This window comes from Notolabrus celidotus, chromosome 4 (genome assembly GCF_009762535.1).
Source record: "Notolabrus celidotus isolate fNotCel1 chromosome 4, fNotCel1.pri, whole genome shotgun sequence".
NCBI classification, from domain to species: Eukaryota; Metazoa; Chordata; class Actinopteri; order Labriformes; family Labridae; genus Notolabrus; species Notolabrus celidotus.
This window is the reverse complement of record NC_048275.1, coordinates 29,918,413-29,943,980: the sequence shown is the minus strand read 5'-3', so window position 1 is coordinate 29,943,980 and position 25,568 is coordinate 29,918,413. Positions and strand designations below refer to the sequence as shown.

General features: G+C 38.2%; 2 protein-coding genes across 3 annotated transcripts in view; both read right to left on the bottom strand.

Annotated features, from left to right (window-relative positions):
• Positions 1-5,720, bottom strand: part of LOC117811717 (bone morphogenetic protein receptor type-1A-like) — a 63,680-nt gene extending 57,960 nt beyond the window's left edge. The window contains 1 exon segment of the mRNA XM_034682150.1: positions 5,454-5,720. The gene's annotated coding sequence lies outside the window, so the exon portion shown is untranslated.
• Positions 5,721-8,435: 2,715 nt separating this feature from the next.
• LOC117811992 (LIM domain-binding protein 3-like) overlaps positions 8,436-25,568 on the bottom strand; it is a 60,745-nt gene continuing 43,612 nt past the window's right edge. Inside the window, exons 7-13 of one of the 2 annotated variants that reach the window (XM_034682503.1) lie at positions 18,207-18,314; positions 15,922-16,193; positions 15,431-15,800; positions 14,541-14,721; positions 13,927-14,047; positions 13,709-13,824; positions 8,436-12,301 (exon numbers count right to left, since the gene is read on the bottom strand). In XM_034682503.1, coding sequence (XP_034538394.1) covers positions 12,212-12,301; positions 13,709-13,824; positions 13,927-14,047; positions 14,541-14,721; positions 15,431-15,800; positions 15,922-16,193; positions 18,207-18,314 — 1,258 coding nt within the window. In that variant the 3' untranslated portion in view covers positions 8,436-12,211. The remainder of the gene's footprint in view (positions 12,302-13,708; positions 13,825-13,926; positions 14,048-14,540; positions 14,722-15,430; positions 15,801-15,921; positions 16,194-18,206; positions 18,315-25,568) is intronic. The other variant, XM_034682502.1, reaches the window with a different exon arrangement.

The window sequence follows — 25,568 nt, the reverse complement described above, 5'->3', positions numbered from 1 at the left end:
AGACTCAAAAACACTCCTCACGTCTTCATCAACATTACTCTACAGCGTACACACAGAGGCCCTCACTGAGTCTGGAGCTTTTAAATGTCTCTGCAAGTTTTATTTGTGTGTTACGTTTCTGTGAGAAAATACAAATTAAGCATTACTGTTACAGCCTATAGAGGCTGTTCTGTTTCTTGTGATCACTCCTCCATGGACTGTCAGCATCAACACCATGTTTATTTGATGGGGCAACATGTGGTCCAAAGTTTATCTGAGCTAACAAGAGGCTTCAGCAGTCTGAGCTCATCCAATCAGATGAGCATCTTCTAGAGCTGGGCGATATTGAAAAAGAATGTGTTATCACGATAACATTTTCATATCAGTTGATATCGATAATTATCACAATAAATATCAAATCATTCTTTCATATCATTTTAAAAGCAGATTTTTCTCCTGAGGGAAAGTTGAAGAAACCAGACGTGTGTTAGCTTGTGTTCAGGATTTAGCAGTTTAGTAAACAGCCAAAATATCTTAACTAGTGAAGTTTAGTGGCCTTTCTTGTCTTACATGTTTTCACTCTGCTTTGAGCTGGTAGGTTTTACGTTTTCTTCTGTGTCGCTGTCGCTCTTTCAGCTGTGTTTACATTACGCTCCAAACGTCTTTAAGCCCGCCTACTTCTTCCCCTGTGACATGATTGGCTGTTTAATGCTTACTTCTTCCATTTACTGTTGAGACACACCCTAGCGCCCACTCGCTTTCCAGTGGTTGGGGATGTAATTACTGGTTTAATAAATCATCATTTTATCGTACATGTGTTATTTTCATATTGAGAAAAATAATATCAAGATAATTGTCATTACTGTTTTATTGCCCAGCCCTTGTATCTTCCAAAGTCATCTCAGAACAAACCCGCTCTTTGTTTATCTTTTCTCAGTACACACATTTCATGATAATAAAGAACTTTTATTATTTTTGAAATGATAAATGTAGTGTATTTTTTATCCTATCTGCATAATTGGACATATAGTGAAGAACGTTTTACAGTCTATGAATCATTAGCCATCATTAGAGCAAATATAATATTTTTAACATTCACACTTGATGTTGTGAACCTGCTCTTCAGCCTGACTGACCTACAAGACCTTTTATTTGCGGTTGCAGGCAAACTATGACTTTGTATTAGTTAACTTTTAGTTACATGCAGCAATAGAAAACAGGACAAAAGAAGAAGGTAAAAAATAATGGGAAATCTAGAAAAACACACAACCATTTTTATGACCATGATTGTTTAGTCTGAAAATGTGAAAAATGATGTGAAAATGTCAACACGTTTTAAGAGCCTAAAGTTACATCATCCAATAGCTTTGTTTACCCAGTCAACACTTTTCATTTAGGCCCATTAATGACAAAAACTAGCTACAAATGTAGGAGCTGGAACCAGAAAATGTTTTATTGTTTAGACAAAAAGTTATAATTGTCTTCCTTATTTGTAGTAATATTCTTTTTTATCATTTCATCTCCCCCTGTGATCAAAACACTGACGTCAACACGCATAACAGGTACTAGCGTAATGAAAACTATCTGTCTCTTATGCAAAATGACTTCAAAGGGAGATAAGTTGCTGGATTTGGTCAAAGGAAAAAAAACAATATGTCACCAAAAGGGAAAATAAAATATCAAATACTTACAAGAGTCCTAAAACAATTATTCATTTGCCAAATAAACTCTCCAGAAATTATCTTCTGGGAAAAAGACTACAAAGAAGAGAAAGTTTGTGTGGCTCACTTAGTCTGAATGGATCAGATCATTACAGAGATTCTGTTTTATTATAGATCATGTTTGGTTAAAATATAAAACATGAAAAAGACAAAGATGTGATTCATCAACATAAAAATTAATCAATGGGGTGCATCTGTATGATGCAGACATGAGAATAAACTTCACATTCATCCTCACACGCAGAGCTTGAGATCAGTCTGAAACTCAGAGTAACAATGGTTTGATGTGAGATCATACTAAATTCAAACTATAACGAATCTCAACGAATTAAGTTGAAGCACTAACACAAGCTTGAATAGTAAAGATGATATTCTTTGAGATTATGGAGTTATGTTCCAGTATTCAGCTGGAATACTCTGCTTATTGAAACTGTGTAAACACATCAAACTGACGACTTCCTCAGAGAGACAAACAGTGATCAGCCAGGTTTATTCACACTCCCTCAAGAAGCTTCAATCATCAGTGACAGAAAACATGCAGAGATGAGGAACAGCACTGGTTGATGTTTGTTCTGCTGCTTCACAATATTTAACACAACACAAATTTGAATATAAGATCAAATGGAGAAAATATAAACCACGGGGCACGAAGAAAATCTAAACTAGGGCTGGAACCAAGCGGCAACCTCCGGTCTAAAAATATGAGTCCAGTGCAGAAGTGTTATAAACTGCAGTTCATTGAGGATCCGCTTGAGGCTGGCTCCGGAAGTACCGCAAACCACATACAGTACACACCAATTCAAAACAGACGATCTTTACAGCAGAAATAAACATGTTTACAGCCTGGTTCAAAAGACGAGTGTAGTCTGGATAGCTCATTTCTCGATTGGCACACACTGTACGGGGGGTGAAATATTTTCTAACGCAGCAATTTCGAAGATATTGAGATTACGAGTCTTCCAATGAGAGGCACAGCTGACTTGATTGACACGAGGGAACACTGCAGCTGTTGGCGAGGAGGCTCAAAGCCCACCTCTTACGTCACAATCGCTCGACAGCAGCAATATGGCTGCCGCCGACGATTGGCCTCAAAACAGCTCTTCAGAAATAGATGGGTGACGTCACTGCTACAACGACCATTATTTATACAGTCTATGTGTCTAGCTCATCGATTAGTGCCAATTTTTTCTGGTCAGTTTTATTTTAGGCAAATTAAATGTCTGTTCATGGTGATCATTTTTACTTAAGTCACAGTATTCAGTTTATTGTTTACGACAGAGAAAGAAAGCGAAATAAAAAAACTACATCTAAAAAGCTGCAATCAGAGATTTATTTCCAAATTTAACAGAACAACTGATCTACTAACTTAACATATGGTAATCAATATAATAACTTAGTTTTTTCAATGAACACAATCCACCTGAAGACATCTCGTAGGACACTTGTGAACTATTAGATGCCACCCACGTGATGCGATCATGGAAATAATCACAATTTGCAGCCGGCGTTGCAGCAGTAATAAAGCTTTAGTAAATAAATACGACACAAAATTCATCATATCATCAATAACTTGATGGTATCATTCATCATCTGTAGACGACTGTGCTGAAAGCTTCTGATAAGTACTCATATACCAATACAACACCACCAAAACAAACAAACAAATGCAACAAGTCAGAGGCTCTGATGGTGTTGAACCTCTTTGACCTTAAAGGATTAACTTTGTGGTTTGTGTTAAAGCGCTGTGAAAGTTAAGAGCACCAGACATGAATAACATTAGAGCTCAGACTGTGAGGCCATAGAAACATCAAGAGGACAAAGGTAACGGAGAGGTGTTGGATTAGAGGAATGAAGACACAACCTGATATAGCTGGATCACTGAGGACTCTAAAACCTAAGACATGTTGGTTTATAAAACATCTCATTGATAGTCAGCTTCATGAGGAGTGACAAGTTATAATTAGGATTGAAAAGACACTTAAGCATATAATGTTGAATTACTCTGATTGGACCAAATGAGTTCTCATGTATTATTCATTAATTTACTATTTTCAGATCTTACTTTTAACATATATTTCTCCAGTTTAAAGTTCTCCACAGGCTACATTATTTGTATCCCTCTGTCTCACCAACTTGCCCAAAATGTAAGTCAGCTGAGGGCACTCTTGGTCATCTTTTCTGGCTTTGTCCCAAATTAAATCAGTTCTGTTCTGATATTTTCAAGTGTTTTTCTGACGTGTATAACTGTGACATCTCCCCTGACCCTTGCACGTCGATCTTCGGTGGCACTCGACATCTTTCCACTCTTACCCACTTACATCGGAGAACAATATGGTTGGTTAATGCAAAAAGAAATATTTTAACTCATTGGAAAAATGAGGATGTCCCTTCTTTTAAGACCTGGCTAGCAGAAATAACCAATCTGTTACATGTGGAAAGGATACAATGTTTATCTCAACTCTGCAGCCTTTGATATGATGTGGCAACCATTTCTGTCTTACCTATCGAGAATGACCTAAAGTCGCTGTATATGTACAAGTGTTGGCTTATGTGATGTACCTATACTTCATTAGAAATGTATAATGGTGTATCTTGTTAGAGCAGGTTTTCCCTTGTCTACTTTTTATTTTTATTTATGTAGGTATGTATCTGTATATGTGTACTTGTCCTTCTTGCCCACCTCTGTATTTTTATGTCGTTGTGTTACTTGTCTATACACTGAAAATCTATACATAAAATATATATAAAAAACATATTTCTCTTAATGTTCTGAGTGTTGGTTCAACTGTCTAGAAGATGACAATAGAGAAAGGCAAAGCTTCATTTGATCAACAGTATTAGTGTTGTTGTACTAAAGTTTGTTTTTGAGCATAAGCTGTAAGTTTGTTATAAAGCAAAGTTAGCTGCTTATTAACCGAAAAAATCAAAGTGAAACTAAATGTAACTTGCTAACATGAATTTTCATCAAAATAAATTATAAGCACTTTACGATGTAAAACAATGCTTTCCGGCCCATGTTGTACAATGAGGCATGAATAAAAACACACCGATCAGCTAACTCACCTTACCTTAAATTAGCACTGGGAAAACTTTGAAAACTAGCTCGTATCAGATAATTTCAACAGGAAAAGTGTCGCTAATGACCATCCATCTGATAACAATTCAAATGTTTGTCCCTAGAGTGCATGTTATCTCGCTAGCATACGTCTCAGCTTTACTATAATTACAGACGAGCTGTGTAAACTCTGCAGCAGAGTTAGCTAACAGAGGAATGTGGCTCTCCTTTAAAAACACGAAGCTCCCCTCTTCAACATTTACAGACTCATTTCAAACACTTCATCAATTCTTTGTGGTTTCTCGTAGTTTATGATTTTAAAGGAACAAAATGTTTAAATTGTGTTGTTGCAGAGGTGAAGCAAACTTTTTTTATCCACGACAGTAGCCAAAATGGACCCGTCTATACTCTGGCGCCAAACACTTACGAAAAAAATCTGTTCGCCGTTTTGTTTTCGTGACATTTTTTTCGCGACCTAATTATTTACTCATTTGCGTAACACTTTTTGCAAATATAAAGTATTTTAAACATATCCAGGGAGTGAAATGGAAAACAGAAACAGTATTTTTACTCGACTAATCGTAAACACGAAGCAGTCTCAACCTGGGACAGCGTTGGCCTCAGCAGATAGACGGAGCCCAAAAACTCCGACTGGGACTCACAGGCTGGAAATGAAGTTTGGTATTATTTTGCCTCACCTTGTTTTCTTTAATTTCTCCCGCAGACGTGGCACTTCGTTTGATACAATTTCATTGTAGTCGTTCAAGTCCACATTTCCACCAAAATGACGCAAAAACAAAGCGTATTATCCCAGCGTTTCTATAGTGTTGTCGGAGTCGTACACACTCGGCTGCTCAGTCGCTCTGTGGTTTCTCTGTTTGATGATGGAGGGGAGCAAATACCAGCCGAACAAAGATCGTCTGTGACTGACAAGCGGGATCACTCTGATCCGGAATCAAGCGGCAAAGTCCGATGTTTAGAAGATGCAAAAGACTGCATTCCTCGGGTGCCCACATGATTCATGAAGCCGGGTTTAAAAGCCAAGGACATATGCGTTTCTAGCCCATTTGGAAGTACCCCTACATTGAATCCCAGCACCCGTAAAATTTAAGAGATTTATTTTTATTTTTTTTACTGTATGTCCTTTTTAACAAGCTAGAAAAGTTTCCAAACCATACGGTACTGGGTTGAAACATAATATTTTAATAACAAAAATACAACAGTATTAGTATTATTAGTTTATTATTACTATTTTTTTTTTTTTTATGTAATTTTTCATCTAGTGAATACAATCTATTTGTATATTATTGTCAGTTCAAAGAGGGAGAGATGAAAAAGGGGAAGGAGAGGAGAGAGTGCAAGGTCAGGAAGAACCAGGTAAAAAAACAAACAGAATAGTGGCACGCAAAACTTATCAATTATTTAGTACAGACAAGAAGGAAAAAATAACTCCAATGTCAATGTCAATTTTTGGTATTTTTGGTACTCACTTTAGGGGGCTGGTTTACTCCAGAAACATTCTGTTTATGTATATGTTGAGGAGCTGCTGTATCAAAATGAGTTGTGTTTCTCCAGAAATTAGGGTTACCATATGTTTCTTTTATGATTCCAATCCATTTCTCTTTTGCCGTAGCTCAGCATTTAAATAACCTTTTATCAGATTTGATGGTTTAGTCACAGACTTTCCCAAAAAGTGTTGTACTTTTCTTTCACAAATGTGGGAATGAAATTGCATTAAAATGTACAAAACAGTGAAATTTATCTTGCCCTGGCAGCAAGCTGGTAAAATGTCCACTAGTCCACAGGAAGTTGGGGCAAACCCATGTGAGAACATGTAAGCCGCTTCATTCTGATTTCTGTTCACCATCATGTTGTTTGTTTATCACTTATTCATTGATACTTGAATACATCCCTATACACATAGCACCAGTGTCAGACTGCACCTTCACCCGCAATCTTGAATACCCTGTTAACATAACACAGTGATTTTTAAAGCATCCTTTAACACTAACTCCTGACTGTCGTATTTATACAACTAAAGACCCAAATATGTATCTAAGTGCAGTGTTTAGTATTTCCGGACCTTTACGTATTCCTGGTCATATCAGAAAATGAAGGAAAACAAAGAAACATTGAGATATTAAAAATAATTTCTGTCATTATTACTGTCCCTTCAAATGTCATTAAGAGGGTGAGGGTTGTAGATAAATAGACAAATACATGGCAAAAAGAATAACTTAATTAAAGTATGGACAACTATCATTCTTATAAAAGCTGGAATGTACATATTGAAGATTGAGGTTTGATAGATTTGTTTACCTGATCATATATCAGTTTATCTTTAAGACAAGGACAATCATAAACTGAAACCAATAAGTAAGTTAAGTAGGATTGACAATATATGACATCACTCATAATTGTAATACAACCCAGAAAGTTTAGTTTTACTGTTGTTTTTCAGTGTTTCCTAAGAGGCCGTTGGAGTTTTCTAGTTGGTCTTTGGTCTCCTAACGCTGACATAGAGTGAGAGCTCCTTCTTACATCCACTCTTTGTTTGCAATCAGTGCTGGGCCGCTTAGTCCTGTAGAGACCTGTGGGCTTTTATTTTGAAATCGACTCCTAAAAGAGACCCGGGCGCCCTCTGCTGTTGAAGAAAATTAGAAACAACAATAACAATAACAACAATAATAATACCAATAACAATAACTGCTACAAAATTCAAAAACATCTCACTCAATAAAAACATGATTTTGTTTGTGACGCATGTTGGTTCATAGGGGCGACATGTTGCAATCCTTAAATCAGACTCATAAAACTCCCTCCTCGGTCATGACCTCAGATGTGTTTCCGATGAGAGAACTAGAATAAAAAAAGGAACTTACTTGTAAGTGTTTCAAAACTGATGGATGATTCAAACATACAGAGATTCTTCTGAGAGCCACTCCCCGACATTTACACTTTGACTTTTGGCTTTTGTGACAATTCGTTTCTCACCTTTTCCATGATTTTTATGCACCAAAGTGAACAAGCAAATAAAATATATTAAAAAAAATAACATTACACTTTACTCAGGAATTAAAATCTCTGTAGAGGTCCTAAAAAAGTGGCACGATTAACTACATGAATCCATGAGTAATACAAATATTTTGATGGGATATTTGATAGTAGATCAGTCAGAGGGAAAATGTACTTTTCTAAATATTTCTAGTTAATTTGAATGTAGGATAAAAGTATACCAGTGTGGTACGAGTACTTGTACAGGAGGCATCGATCTGTGAATTATTACATTACAACTATTCTCATTGCTCACCTGCACTCTGACCCTTTAAATGTTTGAATATCAACATGTCTGAGAGGTTTTCAGTCTCTCAGCTCGATTCTCAATTTAATTAAAAAGCTTTGCCCCATCAGAGGTTTTTCAAAATCCAAAATCTTCCAGTTTACATTCAGAGTCTGAAGTGATGTAATTCTGTACTTTAGCCTTATTTTATTTTTAGCCTTGAATAAAAAAAATCTGACTTTTTATGTGTATTTAGTCATAAGCTATAAATAACCACAATATGTACGTCCTCATGGCACTGTTCCTTTTTTTAATCAGAGTTTGAAGAAAACTGTCATTAAATAATAAATGTTTGCAGCAGAAGAATCTTTGACAAAAAAACTTTAGAGGAAATATTGTCCAGTGTTTGAAGTGCTCAATTTATTCAACTTGCAACACATATATTCTTCAAAACCTGTTAAATAAATGTAGTGAAGCATTAACAGCCAGCAGAGTCTTATTGTTACTTCAGCTCCTTTAGTCAAAATGTCACGTTCAAAAAGTTTCACTTACAGACCATCAGTTCAAAGTCTTCTAACAATGTAACACAACGGGGGGTTTCCACCTCTCTTTCACGAACTAATTCTGACTCGATCGACATGCGATCACAAACAGAGACAGACAATCTGCATGCACACATTCACTCTTTGAAAAACTGTATAAAATATTCAAAGTAAAAACTGTACACCAGCGCACGAACTGGCTGAGTCAGTGCACCGGTTAAATGCATCACAAGTAGGTCGAAGGCACAAAACACTGCAGGGAGAAGAGTTTGAAGATTCAACATTTCCCACAGAAAACGTGTCAAAGTCATTTCAGTTGTTCTGAAAACATTTCTATCCATAAGAAACAAAAGAACCCTGCTCTAGATAATTTATACTGTTTAATCTGAAGCTCTGTTCATATCACAGTTTACGTATCTAAGAAAACAGAACCACTGTGGAAGTTTGTATTTAATCCCCATACTTTTTCTCTGATTGATCACATATTAAAATACATTTTGGCAGTGTTGTTTTATTGGATAGAAAGCCCAAAGTGAAGTCCTTAATGCACCTGGAGCAGACTGAGAAAGAAATCAGACCTGGAACAGGCAGTTTGTAGGATGCAGTTCTTCTAATGGCCACCAGAGGCTGCTGCTTGCAACAAAGATGTCCACCATTCTCTTCTGCAATGAAGAGAATGGGAAATAGCCCAAAATGTGTCATAAGGCTGATAATGAAGCAGTCTAAAGGCCTGCAGCATGACCAGAGACATTAAGACGCCCTTACAGTTCAGGACAGCAACAATCATTAACGGAATAATTACAAGAAATGTATCACTTCTCCAAATACATCTTGTGATGCCAAACATCCACAAAACAAAGTTAAACTAATTATTTCATGAGCACTGAACGCAGCAGTGATGATATATTAGCTTTTAAATAAATATCACAGTCAAAAAGTAAATAAATATGAAATTCAAGGTTATTTGTTGCATAGAAACACCTAATGTACCTGTACTCCAAGCTGGATTATAACTACAATCCACATTACACCCTCAGACACCGTGAACACTCTGCAGCAGCCTCACCTGAGCAGGTTCACCTGGATACTGTACCACAAACTTACTGAGGCACAGAGAGAGGGAGCAGGGTTAATGTCCTTTTCTCAGACTGATCTGCTGAAGAAAAACCTCACACACTAGATTCAACATGATCTGAACAGTAGACTAGATTATTTGATCATCTATGTGGATAATTACCATTGTTTATTTGTCAGTTCATCAATCTGAGGTTGTTTAGCATCCTCCTGTGTCTGTGCATCTAACTGAGTTTGTTAATTGTCTCTTTATGATTGTTTTGTCTCTACATGGTTGTTTTGTTTATGTTGGCTTTGTAGTTTAAAGTCTTTGTAGTCTGCTCTTTGTAGTTGTGATGTGTTTATTAAAGGTTGTTTTGTTTCTTTCTGTAGTTGATTGCTCTCTGTATCGAATTTTGCGCCACTTTGTTGTTGTTTTGTGTCTTTATAGTTTTGCGTGTCTGAATCAAACTGCATCCCTTTATTGCTTTTTGCTTTTCTCTATTGTAGTTTTGCATATTCTTCTTATGTGTTGCTTTTATGTCTCTTTGTAGTCAATCTTTATAACTGCTTTGAAAAAGTAGTTCTGACGTTGGTTTGTAATTCATCCTACTTTGTTATCTTGTCTTATTTTTTCCTCTCTTTAAAGTTGTTAGGTGTCTTGGGATTGTCAACCATCCCTAATCATTTTGTGTCTTGTAGATGTTTGCTGATGGTTTTGAGTCTGGGTGTAGTTTCAACACTGTTTTGAAGTTTTTTTTGTGTATTTCTTGTTTTACACTGCTTTGATGTTGTTGGGTTTTTTTTTTGTCTCTTTCTTGTTTTACGCTGTTTTGATGTTGCTTGTTTGTCTCTTTCTTGTTTTACGCTGTTTTGATGTTGTTGTTTGTCTCTTTCTTGTTTTACGCTGTTTTGACGTTGTTGTTTGTCTCTTTCTTGTTTTACACAGCTTTGATGTTGCTTGTTTGTCTCTTTCTTGTTTTACACTGCTTTGAAGTGGCTCATTTGTGAAATCATTTTTTTTCTTTCCAAAGGTTTTTTGTCTTTGAATCTGTTAAATGTCTTTTTCATGTTTTTTTTTTGTCTTTTTGTCATCACTTTGCAGTAATGTAGCTTTTTTTGTTGTGGTTTAAATAACTCTCTGTCCACTCATTAATCCATCACCTTTTCTAACAACTCATGTGCCTCCAACACTCCTGGTAATGAACGGAACTGTGGGACACTGTCATCCCCTCTGACCCCACCCCTATCACTGCATCACCACACCTACAGAACCCTCCCCTAAATAAAGACCCATGAATAAAACTCTTATGGTGTGATCATAAACCCCCATTTTAGCATTGTGCACTTGTGCTTGTTTTCCATGTGACCACACCGGTTCACTTGCTGGAATGAGGCTGATGAAAAGTGTCACCTGGTCGTGTTACATTCACTGCCAGTCTCATTTCTAACAACGTGTCAGACACACACCGGGTAAGGCTTCTTCACACCCTGCTCTGCTGTTCAGTTACCTGTAACACTATAACACAGCTGCAGTGAGACCACGTCAGGCCAGACCAACACCACATCTGTTTGAGTCTTCATTGATCTGAGAGAGGTCCAGACTGAGAGTCGTGTTGTTTATAAAATAAAAACAGGAAATGAACCAAACATGAATAAAAGATTGTTGTTAGTTCAATAAAGTGAAAAAAACAGGAAGCCTTCAAAAGACCTAATTATAGAACTTGAAATAGGCACAGTACTGAGGAGAGTCAAAGATACAATGAGAGCATTATTCTGGAAACAAACTACAGCTGTGCAGTTCAAATCTATGGAGTCCAGAGAGTGCTGTTGGAAAACAAAAATTTATTTCTAAAATTTGATTGGCTAACAAAGCTTTCTTTAGGAAAGCAGAGGGGGATTTGGATCTGACAATCATTATCTCTCTACACTGTAAAAAATAAGTGTTCTATGTTGATGTTTGATGTGCTTTTTAAAGGGCAGTACAATTATACATTAAAAGATCCTTTAATCACAGAAAGAATAGAGTAGCTTTTATTTGTCATTGTATAGCTTACAATGAAATTAGAAGCTTTGCTCCTATAGGTGCATGTATAATGCAATCAATGAGGATGATCCTTTAATCTACCTTTGTATATCTGAGAGAGTTGTATTGTTCAAAGTGACACTTAAATGGAGTAAAGTTTAAACTACCCAGAATTCATTTGTATGATTTGGCACCCTCCAGACTCTAAACTCTAAACTCCTCTGTTTTTTCACTCAACAGCACCTGGGTCATGACCTGGGTCATATCAAACACAGTAGTTTCTGGTAGAAAACATAAGAAAGAAAAACACTACAGTACATCAGAAAGTGGGTCACATGGACAACAGGAAACATGTCTCTGTTGACGTTTCAATGATCAGGCAGTGTTGTCATAGTTAACAATGTTAATGCACAGAATAAATACGTCTCAAACCAAAGTGTATCTTGCATAAATAGCGTTTACACACACGCCTGTAAAAGTTGTTGCTGTCGGCTTGCATTCATCGTAGCGGGCTGCACCCCCGGTGACGGTCAGACCTGTAGATGTGCGGCTTTCCTACACGTTGATGGCGTGAGCGTGCTTCTTGCACAGAGGTTTGTCTTTCTTCGAGTAGAAAGGCTGGCCCTCCAGGTTCACATGACAAACCTGCAGTTACAACAAGATGAGAGGTTACATGACGAGAGGTTCAATCTGTGATCAGAGAGTCTGCTGCTGTACTGGATTGTAACTTCACAACAATGAGGACTTCTTCACCTTTAAAAAACAAAAAACTTGAAGCTGTTTTCTTTTTACTGTGCAGACTCTGAGATAACTGTCTGAGATGTCTACCTCATTCACAAAACCTCTCCTATAAGTTGAAATTAGCTAGTCGCAGTCGTGATAGTCGCAGCCTGGAACATTTTCATTTAGAGCTTAACATGTTTTACAAGAAACTTTTTCCCTAAGGCTACATTCACACTGCAAGGCTTAATGCTCAATTACGCTTTTTTGCTCAGATCCGATTTTTTGTTTGCCTGTTCACATTACCATCTAGAATGTGACCTGTATCCGATTCCAGTGTGAACTGTTTGCGCTCCGAACTGCCCTGCATGCGTAAAGGAACAGTAACAATAACGTCACATGCAGCTGTTTCACGAGTTCTTTCGATAAACTTTCTAACACTGACCGGTTATGGTATGAACCTTCAAGCTTTGCTTGTATGGAAGTGTCACCCAATATATTTATAAGGTTCAAGACCTCGCTGTCCCTCCATTGACTTGCTCCATCGTTGCTATCATCCATTTTTGCAAGGCTACCGCCTCGCAGAATTGTGACGTGTGTCTCTATAAAGTGACACGAAAGTATCAAATGCGAATCAAATCTACCTTGGCCGTTCACACTGAGGTCGCATTGAAAAAAATCTGATCTGCATCTGATTCAGGACCACATATGGAAGTGGTCTAAATCTGATTTGAAAAAATACGGTTTGGGCAAGATTTGAGTGTTCACACTGCCTCTAAAAAATCTGACCTGGTCACTTGACCCCAAAAAAATCAGATATGGGCCACTTTTGCCTGCAGTGTGAACATAGCCTTAAAGTTAGTTCACACCTGGATTTGCCAATGACCTCTTACTTCATTTTCTAGTTGTGACATTACTAGATACCAAACATCATCTGACAAAGGGACTGCTAATTAAAAGGATCCATATGACTGAATGTTGATGTACATTGTCCCCTCTCAAATAAATTAATGTAACATGGCATGGTATATAAAAAAGGTAAGGTGTACTTGCAAAGGATAAAAAAAACATACTGGACTCTTAGCCAGACGACTGAAGTTTGAATTTAACTCAATTACTTTCTCACTGTACTTACTTAACATCAGGTAGCAAATGTACTACACTTAATAAACTCAATTTTTTTGTCTAAATCAAACTGTTTTCCTAAACCTAACCAGGTAGTTTTGGTGCCTAAACCTGAACAAACTAAAACGTTTCCCCAATGATAACACCATGTCCCAGTTTCTGTCTTATTTCTCTGAGTTCATATGAGTTTCTGGTTCTTCTTCTTACCGCACAGACGAAGCAGGTGTCATGCCAGGTGTGACCCAAAGCCTCAATGAACTTATCACCAGCTTCCACCGGGAAGTCACATCCATGACACTTGGTGCTGAAGAGTGCGATATAATCTGACAGAGAGATGGACAGAGACAGTGTGTTGTAAACTGCTGGTCACACAGCTTGTAGTCAAACTGAACTATAAAACGAGGACAGTGTGAACACGGTCGTACCTTTCTCGCAATACGGCTCTCCGTCCTCCATGTGGAAGAGGCTGTTTCCAAAGGCTTTTCCGCAGGCTGCGCACACAAAGCAGGTGGTGTGCCATGTCTGCCGCAGAGCGTGCATCACTTCCTGCAGAGGAGTCAGGTCATTTGTACTTTGAGTTCATTTTAGGGCTCATTTCAATTTCTATGTTGTTGTAAGCATTCATGTATTCGAGACATCGCTACATTATTGTTCAGCACTTTCAAAGTGTTGGTGAAATATAAAGTTTTCGAATGTAAAAATATTAAAACTGAACAACCTTCAAAGTCATATCTGTGTCAATTTTCTATCTGTTATTTTTCTCTTTCACTTGCTTTAATGACCACAAGATTATCCATTCTTAAACTGAGTCACAAATCAACCGAGGTCCCCTCACATTCAACCACTGTTTCAAAAGTTTTCATGATGAGAGATTTACACATCTGTCTGCTTCGAGGATTGTCATTTAAATGATGTTCTTCAGTGGTCCATACTGGTCTATTAAACTTCATCCAGGTAACAAATCCACTGCTGGTGTTGTTCACAAGTAAACATGCGTACAGGCAAAGAGTTAAACATGTCAACAATCAGAGTGTCTCACCCCCATGATCTTGGTGCTGCAGCGGGCACAGGTTGGAGCAAAGAACTCCTCATAGCAGTTCTCACAATACACATTGTTTTGTTCCTCCACAAAGCTGACATCAGCCAAGGACATGTGGCAGTAGGTACAGTTAAACTCCTCAGGGTGCCAGGACCGACCAAGGGCCACGAGAAAGGGGCCCCTGAAAGAAACAACAATATTAAAGTGTCATGTTTCACCGTCCAGTACATCCACATCCATTTCCAGTATGGGTGCGGGCAGGGGTTATGAATCTGTGAGCACTGAAACGTAAGCATGGATTCATAAATTGAAAGTACAGATTTAAAGGAGGCTCTTTCTCTTTTCACGACTGACACCAGGTGAGCGCTGTTGACAGTCTGAGGGTGTACGTTTCAAGTGCATCCCTAAAAAATGTAATAACCAGTATCTCTAATAATGACAGCTTAATTGATAGATGATAAATTAACAAGGTGATCATCATTTCAGTTTAGAGGCTTTTACATTTTACCAAACAGGCTGAAAATGACCCTGAATATTAATCCACAATTAAAATATCTCAATAAAACCATTTTGTTTTGTTTTTCAAGTTAATGATACACCTGTTCATTTTGCAGATAATCAAGTATGATCTTTTATTATATCAAAGTCCTTCTATTTTCAGATTATTTCCTTAAAGTATCTGTTCAATAACTTAATCATTGATGTACAATTTAATGACAAACCGTATATCAGATGTAGGAACAAGAAACTTTGATAATTACCACCTCAGTCCACAAAGCAGATCTAAATTTATCATACACACTCCATTAAATCAAATCAGCCCCCTGGTATCTTATTGTAGTGTGTAGGATGTCAAACAATAGAAGAAGAAAACAAGCAGGCTTTGTTACCTGATGACGCTATTGCAGGCCCCACACAGAGGTGTACGGCTGCTGGCTGCGAACCTCTCTGCCCTTTGAGCCACACCCCTTGCCACAGGAGCAAATGGGGCAGGGCTTGGTGGGATGGAGGTCGGACTGGGAGCCACAGGTGCTGCAGGGGAGGGGTGGGGGATGTAAGCTGGTGGAGGAGGTGCACCCTGGGGCAGCGACTGCACCTTCATGGTGGTGGTCATCTTACTAGGGTCAAACTTGTTGGCAAAGTTGGTGTCAGCCACCCATGGGGGTCTGGAGTCAGGACCAGCTGGACCTGGGGCTGGGGCAGCAGCTGGGGGGCGGGGCTGAGGTGGAGCGGGAGCTGGAGCATGAGCAGGAGCTGGAGCTGAAGGAGATAAAAACAAGTGGTGTTCAAATAGCAGTGACTCTGGAGGTGAATATCTTCCTTTCAGAAAGTAATCATATGTTTGAGTGAGGTTTGTAAATCTGTTTGCAGAAGGTCTCACCTGGCTGAGAGGGGTAGATACAGGCAGTGCTGACCACCTTGGGAGATGCGGAGCCAAAAGGGATCTGAATGGAGCTCTGTTGAGTGGGCGGAACTTGCTGCATTGGAGGCTGGTGCATTGGAGGCTGCTGCATTGGAGGCTGCTGCATTGGAGGCTGCTGCATTGGAGGCTGCTGGTACTGCTGTGGCATTGGCTGGTATTGTTGCTGGTATTGTTGTGGAGGCGGGAAATTTTGAGGCTGATTCATGGTAGGAGGAGGCTGACCGTACATGCTAGAAAAGGATGAAACATGTTGATTCTTCACTGCTCCATGATGCATGCAGAACTAAGCACATGTTAAACTCACTGATGTTCAGACTTTATATGTTTTAGAGCATGGAAAAATACAAATAAAAAACACATCCAGCATTTCTGGAACAGTCTCTATAAGGTGATAAAATTTAACGTTGAAAAATGAACACTAAACCCATACAAAGGCATAAAAAACTGCAACATAACACTCATACAGCAAGACAGACATAGGCAAAAGAGAAGCAAATAAATGATCAGAGGTGCAAAACAACTCAAAGAGACACTTATTGAACACAAAGACACAATAAAATAGTTACAAGAAAATACAAACACAACAACAAAGACACACAAGACAACATCAAAGTAACATAAAACAACCACAAAGGGATAGCTACAAAGAGACACTTAACTAAAAAGATGAGACATAAATAAATAACAAGACAAGCAGGAAAATCACAAACAGTATGATGAATGCAGACACACAATTATAAAGAGGTAACTTCAAAGGGACATTCAGCAACACAAAAAGAGGAAGAAACAACAAACACAAAATTAAGACCAAAAAAAAGGGTAATTCAAAGTTATCAAAAGTTTTAGTAAAGAAAGCAGACCAGTGAAAACCATCCTGTAAGAAATGAGTGGCAGTGTCTCAGGATACGGTTCCCAAAAAAAGTCAACTGCGTGAAAGCCGGACTTTGATCCTTTAGAGCCTGTTAGAGGAGGTTCAGCCTGTGGATGGATGAAGTTGTTACGCCTTGTTATACAATAGTTACGTGGCCCTGAGCTGAGCAAGGCAACAACACTGTATGGGTTAGGGGTTCAATTCCCATAAGAGTGGATATATTTCACAGAGGGGCGTCAGTATGGTTCAAAAAAGTGTTTGAAATTATATTACATTTTCAATATGTCTGTGTTTAGAAATCTTAAACTTGTAAGGTGACAAAAGCTGTTAGATGTGATGTTTCAGAGCAGATGAAGGAAGTCTCTGGTAAAGCTGAGTATCTGAGTTTATCATCAATTCTAGTTAAGTACTTTTGAAGCATACTGAGGCCTTAGTTTCAGAGTTGATGCTGCCAAGAGTTTTAGATAAAGAAGCCTCTGTTTGATGGTCGATGGATTGTTATGCAGCGTACAAAAGGAGGCAGCTTGAAGCAGCATGTGGACTTGAGCGCTGGATTCCTGCAGGTACCTGGAGACTGCAGCTCTGTGCTGGACACCTTGACTAGCGGTTGAGTATCGCTTCATACTGCAGGTGTAGAGACAACAACAGCAGTGGTTTGATGACGATGTAAAACTTGAGATTAAGAGGGCTGCCTGGAAGCATACCATTCTGTACATTTGCATGTTTTTCAGTGACTGATTGCATGCTGCCAAAGAGACATCTCTCTCAAAAGTGGTGGAGACCAAAAATAGTTAAAAGAGAGTTGATACTGAACTTCACCAGGTGGGCACAAATATAGTGTTATCATGTTCTTTCTGCATCAAGCATGTAACTGTTTGCAATAATAAGCTCAGATCAATTGACAAAAAAAGAGAAAGAAAATCAGTCTAAAATCTGAAACCAGATTCTCCAGTGGGAGTCACTCTTACTGCAATCCTTCTTCACCTTCAAAGAGCCGAGAAGAAAGCACACGATAACAGTTAAAGATAATCATTGGGACAATCCCAGTGAGCACTATGATGATGAGGATTTTCCCACCATGACATGAACCCAACACATACATGACAGCAAAATCATAATCCTTAAACAGAAATCTCTAAGAGATCATAACCATATTCACAAAAAGATAAAATGATCAGTTCTTAATGATAATCTTGGTTTCTGTGAAGAGAAAGAGATTATTGTTACAGAATAAATCAAACATGATATTAGTCACGATATACTCGATTTAAGTAAAACTCAACACTGAAGAAACAAAAATCACTGGGTTAGGAAGCTGCAGCTTTTCCAGCTCATTATGAACAGAGTTAAATAGCTGTAGCGGATTGGTTACCTGTCAGGTGCACGGTCAGATGGAGCAGGGGTGGGGTCCAGAGGCTGCATGATGGTGCTAGCAGGCGGAGAACAAGGGGCGGGGCCTGCTGGAGCGTGCCCAATGGGGCTAAAGCACAGGAAGGTGTTAGGAGCAGCAGTGAGAGAGGCGGAGCTGTTCTGAGCTGGAATCTCAAAATATACAGTATATCCCTTTATTTCTGTCCACATGCAGTACTTACCTGTCTGCATGCACACATATATACTGTATATACATGTTTGTTATGTTTATTAATACACGTGCTTGTTATTCTATTCATGCACAAATCAAACTGCTCAATATTGCTCAGGTTGATGTGAGGACTTCAGTGTGGGGTGATGTTTCAGTTTTTTTTATAAAAACGTAGGATTTATTTGGAGGGGGAAAAGCTTTTTTTAAATCACAACCCCTGATTCTTTAATTGTGTTTGTCTTTTAACCTTAAGTTTTAAACCTTGCTACTCTTTTGACTTGAAAAACAAATATTTTAAGGTTCCATCTCTCAAGTAAAAGAATTTAACTGGAACACCCCTGAACTTGATGACAGGCTGTCCTGTCATCAACTGCAGTAAAAGCAGAAAGTAGAAGTAAACAGCTGTGTCCCTATCCAGGGACAGCAGCCTTGCGTTATATGGCGCCATCTCTGACACCTAGCAACAGGTAGCTAACTGGTTAAGATCGCAAGCATCAGGCACCTTCTATCATTTCAAAGACAATTTGTTCCTCAGCACCTATTGTTTTTCTTTTGTATCGATAGCTATCCCATTGAGTTGAAACCAAAACTAACATTTGACAGTGAAGTACTTGGCTACTTGACAGTCTGCCATCTCATTTGAATTAGCGTGCACTGAATCACAAGATAAAATAGACCAGGAAGGACGCATCCAGAGCATCTTTGGGGCCTTTTGGGAAAAGAAGGATGCAACTGGTGATCATTTTTGAATGGGGCAACCAACAATGCGATGCTTCTGACACAGCTAGTGTATCAACACATTTGTTTTACTTGTGTTTCCTTAAATCAGTGGACAAAAATACTGTTCAATGTTTATATGCACAAATCCTGTGCATATAAAAAAAAAAAAGCAAACCGCACTTTCCTCAACTATCTAAAGATACATGGACTAAATTACTGACAGAAAAAGTTAGCTACGTACAGCAAGAGTCAAAGTTCTTTAATTTACAAGAGCCGTTAGCAAAGGCAGACCAAAATACAACCCAACCGTAAATCCAATCTGAGCTATGAAATGTGTGATCTAGCAGCAGGCTGCTTGGCTTGATGGCTCGCTAAAATATCTCCCTCATCTGGATTCTGGTTCAACATGTGATCAAATTATCTAACAAAAAACCTTACAGAAATGTGCACTTGACTTCCTGAATAAATTTGATCAAATAACCCATAATTGATAAATGATTGTGATTGGCTTGACCTGAATCAGGCACTTAATCAGACAACATGATCAGGCAGTTCACTGCAGGGTTAGAGAAAGGTGCTACGTAAATGAAATTTAATTTTTGAATGTAAGTGTTTTTTTTCTTTCAGAAATAATATTTTGACTTAAAAACATTTGAACAAAACAAAAAGTAAAATGTAAGTTTTTTTACATTCTCTGAATTATGTGTGGTCACAGGTTGGGGGGGTCAATCAGTCTCCATCCGCCTGAATCTAATATGAAAATGCTCTTTAACATGATTTATAATCTTTGTGTTTATGTTTGATTCTAGCTGAACCCTGTGAGTCACATTCAAGCCACTTCCACCATGATGACTGTGAGACAAAAAAGAAAAACCCACAGTCTCTTTACTGGCAGATAAAAGCTTGACCCCTGCTCCTATTGATTCATGTTGAGTCATTGCTCAGTGTATGCAGACTGACGAGCTTTAAGAGGAGGGCGGGGGAGGTAGCAGGGATCAATTGTGCGTAATGGAGGGATGATTAAATAAGTGCACAGAGCAGAAGAAGCTCCATCCATCAGATGGGCAGGATGGAGGAGGGGTGGAGGGTTAAAAGGTTTGTTCCTTGTTTCAGAGACGCAGCAGACCTCCATGCTGTGATATACAGCATGTAATACTCGGTTAGCACAGCTCGTATTTCTGCACATCACACCGTCTGTTGGAAACACTTTACTGCAAACTGCAGCTAAAAACACAGAATACAACCTGTGAGAACAACAGGAGCCGTGAGGGGGGTCAGAATTTTAAACACTCCTTACTTTGAGACGGCAGACTTTTAAATATTATTGGAACTAAACACAACATTCACTGAACTAGATTTTCTTTATTCCATGTAAAGACAGACTCTGTGTTCAAGACTACTTTAAACTGCATACAGTTTAATTTCTCTAAAGCTCAGATTGTATCAAAATTTAAGTTCATTATTGTTTTTCAAAAATGTCAAAGAGCTGAAATAAAACATGTGGAAGACAACTGATAGAAGACAAAGTTCTAAAAAGAGGAGAAAACGTATAATCAGTAAAATGTTCTTAAAGCTATATTCAAGTTAGTGCTAAAACTCTGATAGGTCACATAATGTGCCATCCTAAAATCTTTTACTAAATTTGACTATTCTCTGTGTCAGAGGTGGGACTTACTTTTAAAACAACAATTTGGGCTTTACTGCAACAGGCTGCCAGTAGCTTGAGCTGCATTTTAATGCAATTTCTTGAGTCAGAAATGTTATTTTTCAATCCTCAAAGGATTAGCACTGTTATCTTTTTTTTCAATTTAAAGACCTATACCCATGAATGTAACCTCCGTGATCATGTAATGTCAGCAGATATGATTAGATGAGACAAAATGGTAAAAAAAACAACAAAAAAAACACTATGTGGAAATATATGTGTGCGCACATATTACCCCCCACTGTGTAAGTCAGTGCCCAAGTCTGTCCATCTCAGTCAACAAACCTCCTATCATTGTAATATTTTTTTTGTTTGTTTTAATAGTGAGACAAACTTAAGGTTTGATTGGTTGCAGAACTAAAGATTATAAAGATTTGCAGGCTAAAAGAAAATGTTATGTATTCTTTTCTTATAGATTTTCTTTGGACCTTTACAGGAAATCTCATGAAGACAGAGAACGATGTGAAAGACGGCAATTGATCTGAAATATAACTGAAGCTAAAGTCTGAAGAAATATTTCATCCATGCACTTGTTGTGAATCACCAGTCTTGCTGTGCCCCCTGCTGGTAAGAGCAGCCCCCCTAATCGTCAGGAGCTCAGAAAATGAACAGTTTTCAGTAGTGTGATAATAATAATCAGTTTATGTAAGTTAAGAAGTAGGAGAGTTTTTTTCAACACATTAAGAAAAACATCTTATCACCTTTTCTGCCAACAAACAATGTCTTTGTGTTTCTTTGTTTTTAATTGAACTTCTACTCTTTACATGCTTCAGCTGAACCGGAATTAAAGGAATCAGTGTTTCAGGGATATGATAAGTTTGATTTGTGCGTTTGAAAAGAGAGTGCTTTAGATAGTTTTAATCATTATATTACAGTTAATCTTTTTTTAAGTTAAACGTCTGTGGTGGGAGATTGCTACACCATGTCCTATGACACGATGACATACATCTGTAAAAACCACCACTTAATACATTTAAAGCTTTTGAAAAGAGGCTGCTGACAAATGTCTGAAAGTAAAGAGGTTGTCGTGGACATGTAATGAGAAACATGTCATGCCCTTTGGTGTAATCAGAGAAAGAGAATACCAGGACATGTTTGTTTACCTGTTAGTGGAGTGAAAGTTCAGGATCAGTGTAGGAGGTTAACTCCACTGTGACGTTAGCTTACAGTGACACAGCTATGTGATGCATTCAGGGACCGGGCAGAGTGTACAGGTGAAGAGCTGGGGGGTCAGCAGCTGTCTAAAGACGCTCCTCTGCCTACCTGCACCTCTTCAGTACTACCTCCTCCTCCACCTCCTCTTCCTCCCCCAGTACTGTAAGAAAGAAAAACACACAGTGGAGGAGAAGTCAGCAGGTATGTTCAGGGTAAACTAAGAAAATAAGAAAAAGAGGTTTAAGCACATTTGAGTTACAGATTTCATTCACTGAGAGACTTTTATTGATTTATGTCTTTATTTATTATTAACTTTGGCAATGAGGTTACTATCAGTATATTCTGTTTGTGTCTGACCAAAAGGCACCACCCCTGAATCAGACTTCTCTGTCATGGAAATGATGAGAAGCTACTGTGTCTGAGAAATGTACTCATTCATCAATCTGAAGATGAAGAACTAGACGTGAATTTACAAGAACAAAGGAGTACATTTATGAGAAAATGGTCAATGGTCAAATACATAGCCTGTATTTTATTTTGAATATCAGAGGAGCAACCTGCGGCCAATGAAAACGAAATCACTGAAAAACATATTCATTGTCGATTCCACGACTCATAAACTCGTTTAAATGACTTCCCAAGTTGTGTCATGTGACCAGCTGAGGAACAAGTGAATGCAACATAAATCAGTTTTGAAGAAATGTTTCTTTTTAAACACATTTTTGTTGTAAGTATTTGAGGTTTGACTGCCCCTGAATATTATTAGAACACTAGTTTATCTTGAAGACTTTACTTATGTAAAATGAAGGTTAGGAATCTTACCGTTCTCAGTGCCGATCATGTGAGCCAGGACCTGGAAGGACTTGGACTGCAGGTTGGTGCTTCGGCGACCCCCCTCGTGCAGTTCCAGGTCCTTCTCTGCGTTCTGGACGGCCTGGTAGACTGGGGAGGCAGTATACTCGATGGGATCTCTAACTGGGAGAGAACTGTAACCACAGACAGAGGGCGCCAAATCCCCCCCAGAACCAGACCCGGTCAGCACCAGACACTAAAGCCAGAGCCTCAGTGGGGCCAAGTGCTTTAAAGCATTTAAAGTTTCAGATTCCCTGATGACTTTTATTTTTAAATATATGGAAATAAAAAGTTTTCATTTATTAAATGCACTCGAGCAAAAAGCTGATGTGATTTGGTGTTGTGTGAAAAATGAACAGAAGCAATATTGAGCTGGTTTCATTTGATTTTGCATGACAGGACAGACACATGGAGACAAAATGAAGCACAAACAGCTCAGTGGATGCAACAGTGCTAATGAGAATAAATCAAGTGATTTGAAAATCATTGATTTCACAAAACAGGGAGGCAAATTATCACAGAAGTATGAAAAACACATTTAAACATGCTAATCGATCATATTTTTAATATGAGCAGATTAAAACCCAATGAAGAAGGAGAAACGGGCTCAGAGCATTCAGTTTGTCACAAGTCGAAAGTGTTTCATCCTTTTTTGTTTGTGTGTATGTTTATGATGCTGTTCATGTCGAGAGAGTTTGATTTCTTCAGAGAGGATGAGAGCATGGCTCGAAAGTGTGATTGTTTTTTATGTGTGGTTCGTTTGTTTTGTTCATGATGGGATTAAAAGAGAGCAGCTAGGTGAGAGTAGATGTTAAGAGCAGTATCATTTTTTCTCTCAGGAGGAAAAAGGCAGGGCAGAGAACGCTGTTATTTTACAACAAGATGGCAAATGTAATGTTAGTGTGAGAGGATAAACACTGCAGAGTTTGTTGCATGATTCAGACAAGACCACACAATCCAACGACAGCATTGTTCTCAGAGGATACAGATGACACAATAGATGAGTCTTTGCTCAATAGTGGAAGAAAAACTGTGAATCATGAGGAGTGTAACCTTCTAGAGTCCTCTGTTGTGTGAAGTACAACCCTGACTCTGAGAAGGTTTGGGACATTTGATGTAAAATGAAACATTTTTTAGATGCTTGCATATTTACAAAATATTTAAAATGAACAGTTTCATAGTTATTTTGAATAAGAACAGAGAACATAAGTAATTCCTGAATTACAGAAGCTGTCACATTGATCTCTAATTTAGTTGTGTTTTGTTTGAGTTCAGTTTACATTTCCAGTTCTTGCTCCTGATAAAAATGTGTAGGAAGTCTTTGTTGTCCTGTCTATTAGCTAGTACTACTTTTCAATCTTTGCCCCCTGTGTGGATGTTTCCTCATGTCACTTCCTGTGTTTTCAACCCTTTTTATGATTAATGTCTTTTTTCTTTTTATTCTTTGTGCATTAATATTCAGTCTGTAGCGTACAGATGATCTATTTTTACAGGAAAGCTTTTATTGTGTGATTTTATTTAATTCTAACACATATTTTAAGTGTCTGTTTTATAAGTATGTCTTTTATTATTTTATTTTGTTTTATTTTATTTTATTTCACTTTATTTCATTATTATTTTCTATTGCTTTATTTTGCTTTGCATTTCTTCTTGTTTGTATTGCCCACTGTGAAACACTTTGTTACCTGTATTGAAAAGGGCTATATTATTATTATTATTATTATTATTATTATTATTATTATTATTATTATGTGCAGTAACGCCCAATGTGCTCAAAGTGGTTTAACTTAGATAACACTGTAAATCATGTTGAGTCTGGTTCTACTCAAGGTGCCTGTTTTTCCTTGCCGCTGTAACTAGCTGCAAAGTGAGATAAGACTGAGTCTTACCCTGTCTTGATTTTGGGTCTTTGTTAATAATATAACATAGAGTACGGTCTAGTCCTGCTATGTTTGTAAGGCGTCTTGAGCAAGCGGCAAACTCCGGTCTCAAACGATGAAGCCAATGCGGAAGTGATATAAACTGCAATACATCGAAAATCCGCTTGAGGCTGGCTGCAGAAACACCGGAAACCACATAGATATGAATGGGAAAAAGACGATCTTTGCAGCATTAATAAACATGTTTACAGCCTGGCTCAAAAAACGGCTTGGCCCTACAACGCTAATCTCTCTAATGGCATACACTGTACGGGGGGTGAATTTTTTTCTAACGTGACGGTTAAGAAGATATTAATATTATGAGTTTTGCCCAAATAAGGACATGACTGACGTGAATCCCGGTCGGGAACACATAGCCATTGGCTAAGAGACTCACACTACGTCACACTCTGCCTAGTTGAGTTCCGCATTACCAATATGGCTGCTGCCGTCGATTTGCTTCAAAACAGCTCTCAGGAACAGATGGGTGACGTCACGGATACTACGTCCATATTTTTTTACAGTCTATGGTCTTGAGATAACGTTTGTTGTGATTTGGTGCTATACAAATAAAGATTGATTGATGTGCAATAAACAACGTGCAGACGACTTTTAAAGATCTATCCACCACAGTACAGTATCATACAGGTAAGAAAAAAGGTGAACACTGAATCCCACAGACGCTACCAGATGCTGAAACAGAGTGATCTGCAGCATTGTCCCCATCACATCAGGCACAAGTTAAACATTCATCACATGAACACACAGCCTGTAGCAGCACCAACAACCTTTACACCTCCA